Genomic DNA, 5,000 nt, shown 5'->3' on the forward strand with positions numbered 1-5,000 from the left:
GGAGTGTACCTGGGGTAGCTGCAGATGTTGAGGGGGTCGGGGTGGAGGAAGTAGAGGATATTGACATGGGGGAGGGGGACGGCGGGGTGGGGGTTGCTAGGCAGAAGGAGAAGGTTGAGGTGTTTGGGGTGTCGAGCTCTCAAGCTAAGAAGGCAGATGTGACGGAGGAACTTAGCAGTACGCAGAGTACACAGGGGGGTTCATGGCAGACTTTGTGGAAAGTGATGATGAATATGTGGAAGATGGTTATTCCTATTCAATGGAGGCAATGAAACTGTTTTTAAAGTTGACAAAGAACAGGAAGAGTGTGGAGGTGAAAGATTTTTTTCCAGATAAAATTTAGTTTGTTGCAGCAGCAAAGGAACATATGAGGTTTAAAGGAGAAGGTCGTTTTGTTGACACAGATATATACAGAATGAGGAAGATTGTACAGAAGGTAATACAGGGCCCCAGTGTGGTGGAGGCTGGAGTGGAATAGGTGTAGTTTTTGTTTTGTTTTATTTTTATTTTTATTTCTGAAATGAGAGTTTTTTTATTGACGGGACTGGTGTGTTGTCACTTAGGACTGGACGTTTCATGGTGTCCTGATGCTGAGGCCTGGAGGCTGAGACTTTGGTTGATCATCTCATGTACTCGTATGCATTTGTGGAACTGTGTGAACATTTTACTGGCTCAGCCTCGGAGGGTGATGGAAGATGGGAAGTCACTGGGGGCTGCCAGTCTCCGCACGGGGGTGTGGGAGGTGAGGTTGGAGCGGCATCTGGACCGGGAAGGAAAAGGCGGCCTCGGACGGGGAGGCGAGGGTTACAAAATGTCTACTGAGGATGTCGGTCCAGAGGGCATCTCGGTCCCCCTGCTCTGGTTTCGGCCCCTGACATCATTGAGGCCATATGATATAAGACGGGTGGACGGTAGGACGACTTCAAACTTGAAATGGAGCTTACGTGATAAGGATGAAGGAGGAGGGTCGGCTGTCGAAGCGGCCCGTTTTATCCACGAGATGGGTGGTGACTGGAGTCTGTCAGACACGCACAAAGGCCTGTTGTGTTGTACCAAAAGGGGAAAGGTGAAGACAGAGACGCTACAGTGCCTCTCCGGTGTGTCTCTCGTTGATGCACCCAGACTTTTGGATCGTGTAGAGTTTTTTCCCCCCCTCCATATGGGGGAAAAGTTCTAAGTGACAATTTGGTTCAGTTTAAGCAGTGTTGTCCCTAATTGATTTGTTTGTTGTGATTTGTTTTGTTTTTTTTGTGTTTTGTTTGTTTGTTTTGTTTGTTTGTTTGTTTTGTTTTTGTTGTTTGGGTTGTAGAGTATTTTAATGTTGAAAGTTTATGTTGCATCTTGAGTGTTTTTAGTAAAGAATAAAGTTTTTTTATAAAATCAAAATCTCTCTCTCTCTCTCTCTCTCTCTCTCTCTGTCTCTCTCTCTGTCTCTGTCTCTCTCTCTCTCTCTCTCTCTCTCTCTCTCTCTCTCCTCAGGACGACATGCTGCTCTCTGGAGAGGAGGCTTCCTGGAGGCCCCTGAAAGAGGTCCTCCCCACCCTGGAGAAGCTGCAGGTCACTGGGGGCATCCTTCAACCTTCAACCTTCAACCACACCACCACCACCACCACCACAAATAGGACGACATTTGTTCACAAGCATTTTCTCACTCTCTCTCACTCTCAATTCAATTTGAAGTACCTTAACACATTGACTGCCAGTCAGCAGGGGGCACTGTGGGCCGTCAGTGCCAGTGCTATGTTCAATGAGGAGAATGCCGTGTTTGCAGTGCTAAAAACTATATTAAATAGTATAGCTATGGATCTAATAACGTTGTTGATTGTCAGTTAGTTTCTTCCAGTCAACATGCAAAAAACTGATAATTTCTTCATCCGTACATTTCCGTTTTATACCGTGTATGAATATGAGTATAGTTTGAGTGATTCTGAGTAATCCCAGGAAAAGACACAAAAACGCTTGGATCAACAATCAATCTGAAATCAACGCTAGATTATCGGTATTATCTTTCATCATGGACGCATGAAAGGTGGTTCAGAGCGGGGCGCCCATCCGTGCCGTGATGTGACCAACGGGACACAGCACACACACATACCACACAGACACGCTTCGATCGCGGGGGAAAAAATATCGGATCAACGCAAGATTGGTAATATATTGTCCTTACCTTGTCTCTGATGTACTGCAAAAAGAAGAATCCAATTATCTGATCGCCATTCCAGATATCCACAGCGATCCTGTCTCCGACGTTATCCAGCATTGCACATGAACGGGCGGGCGGGGTCAGTTGTCCATGCCATCCATATAAGCGCTTGTTTTGCCGGAGTGTTTAGGACCCGCCCCCACGCCGCAGCTCGGCCGAGAAAACAAACCACATCGTTTCAAATGGAGTGCAATAGCGGCCCGAAGGCGTTAGGCGGCGGTATTGACCATCTGCGATCTCAGACACATTCAGGACAGAGCATGCACGAGGTGCCTCGGTGGATTATGAATGGCAATAGCGAATAAAAGAAATAACGAAACAGAAACGTAGATCTACGTTTCCGCCACTCAACGGGTCGGGCCACAGAAACGTAGGACTACGTGAACGGCACAGACAGTGTTAACGGCAGAAGACGTGGCCAAAGCAGACATACAATAGTGACATTGAATAGGAATAGTATTTAAAACAAAACAAACAAAAACAACGAAGGAGACGTCCTTGAATGTCCCACCCCGACAGACTTCACGTAAACCACGTGGTGCTCTCGCTCGTGTGCTGCTCTCTCTCTCTCTTCCGGATCACTTCCTTAACGAACCCTCCCAGATTGGCAGGGTGTTTTGGATGCCTGCACTTTGCTGTCGTCGCCTGGCGGTGGCGCTGTCCCCGATGAGAACGTTTACAAGCTGCGGGTGACGGACATGGCTGTGGACGCCGCCATCCAGCTGGGCCACTGGGACACGGCTCTGGAACACGGGGAAAAGACACTACTGCCATACAGGTCAGTGTGCTGTTTATCTTCTGGTGTCTTGACTTCGGAGAACCTGTGAGAAAATACATGTTGCAGGTTTCAGTCAAATCCTACTAAAAAGTTGTTGATTATTATTATGTGGTGAATCTCAACGCCCTCTGCTGCTGCTTCTTCTTCTTTCGTGTAACGTCAGAGGTCCAACTCCGTATCTTGTAGCCATGCCCTTAACTCTGGTCCCACATCAAAGAGGCTGGCTTCCAAGGGTGGTCTGTATAGGGGGCAGAGGGTGGTCTGTATAGGGGGCAGAGGGTGGTCTGTATAGGGGGCAGAGGGTGGTCTGTATAGGGGGCAGAGGGTGGTCTGTATAGGGGGCAGAGGGGGGTCTGTATAGGGGGCAGAGGGTGGTCTGTATAGGGGGCAGAGGGTGGTCTCTATAGGGGGCAGGTGGTGGTCTGTATAGGGGGCAGAGGGTGGTCTGTATAGGGGTCAGGGGGCAGATGGTCAGGATGTGGTCAACAGTCTGCTCAGGGTCTCCACACTCGCATGCAGCGCTGTCTGCCAGGCCCCACTTTTTCTGTTTTCTGTTGCTTCTTCTTCTGTTGCTTTTTCTTCTCTTGCTTCTTCTTCTGTTACTTCTTCTTCTGTTGCTTCTTCTTCTCTTGCTTCTTCTGTTGCTTCTTCTTCTGTTGCTTCTTCTTCTGTTGCTTTTTCTTCTCTTGCTTCTTCTTCTGTTACTTCTTCTTCTGTTGCTTCTTCTTCTCTTGCTTCTTCTGTTGCTTCTTCTTCTGTTGCTTCTTCTTCTGTTGCTTCTTCTTCTGTTGCTTTTTCTTCTCTTGCTTCTTCTTCTGTTGCTTCTTCTTCTGTTGCTTCTTCTTCTGTTGCTTCTTCTTCTCTTGCTTCTTCTGTTGCTTCTTCTTCTGTTGCTTCTTCTGTTGCTTCTTCTGTTGCTTCTTCTTCTGTTGCTTCTTCTGTTGCTTCTTCTTCTGTTGCTTCTTCTTCTCTTGCTGACAGTAGGGTATAGTACAGTAGAGTACAATATAGTAGAGAACAGTACAGTAGAGTAGAGAACAGTAGAATATAGTACAATAGAGAACAGTAGAGAACAGAACAGAACAGTACAGTAGAGTAGAGAACTACAGTAGAGTAGAGAACAGTACAGTAGAGTAGAGAACAGTACAGTAGAGAACAGTACAGTAGAGTAGAGAACAGTACAGTAGAGTAGAGAACAGTACAGTAGAGTAGAGAACAGTAGAGTAGAGTAGAGAACAGTACAGTAGAGTAGAGAACAGTAGAGTAGAGTAGAGAACAGTACAGTAGAGTACAGTACAGTAGAGTAGAGAACAGTACAGTAGAGTAGAGAACAGTACAGTAGAGAACAGTACAGTAGAGTAGAGAACAGTAGAGTAGAGTAGAGAAGAGTAGAGTAGAGTAGAGAACAGTACAGTAGAGAACAGTACAGTACAGTAGAGAACAGTACAGTAGAGTAGAGAACAGTAGAGAACAGTACAGTAGAGTAGAGTAGAGAACAGTACAGTAGAGAACAGTACAGTAGAGTAGAGAACAGTAGAGTAGAGAACAGTACAGTAGAGTAGAGAACAGTACAGTAGAGTAGAGAACAGTACAGTAGAGTAGAGAACAGTACAGTAGAGTAGAGAACAGTAGAGTAGAGTAGAGAACAGTACAGTAGAGAACAGTACAGTAGAGTAGAGAACAGTAGAGTAGAGTAGAGAACAGTACAGTAGAGTAGAGAACAGTACAGTAGAGAACAGTACAGTACAGTAGAGAACAGTACAGTAGAGTAGAGAACAGTAGAGAACAGTACAGTAGAGTAGAGTAGAGAACAGTACAGTAGAGAACAGTACAGTAGAGTAGAGAACAGTAGAGTAGAGAACAGTACAGTAGAGTAGAGAACAGTACAGTAGAGTAGAGAACAGTACAGTAGAGAACAGTACAGTAGAGTAGAGAACAGTAGAGTAGAGAACAGAACAGTACAGTAGAGTAGAGAACAGTAGAGTAGAGAACAGTACAGTACAGTAGAGAACAGTACAG

The 5,000-nt window shown here is 46.0% G+C and overlaps 1 protein-coding gene across 1 annotated transcript in view; it reads left to right on the forward strand.

Moving 5' to 3' along the window:
* Nucleotides 1-5,000, forward strand: part of LOC311247270 (histone-lysine N-methyltransferase SMYD3-like) — a gene marked incomplete at its 5' end in the record, with an annotated part of 66,638 nt that overhangs the window by 34,591 nt on the left and 27,047 nt on the right. The window contains 2 exon segments of the mRNA XM_084337630.1: nt 1,480-1,557; nt 2,815-2,981. Of these exon segments, the coding sequence (XP_084193756.1) occupies nt 1,480-1,557; nt 2,815-2,981 (245 nt within the window).

Source organism: Notolepis coatsorum (assembly GCF_963971535.1).
Source record: "Notolepis coatsorum genome assembly, chromosome: 20".
Classification (NCBI taxonomy): domain Eukaryota; kingdom Metazoa; phylum Chordata; class Actinopteri; order Aulopiformes; family Paralepididae; genus Notolepis; species Notolepis coatsorum.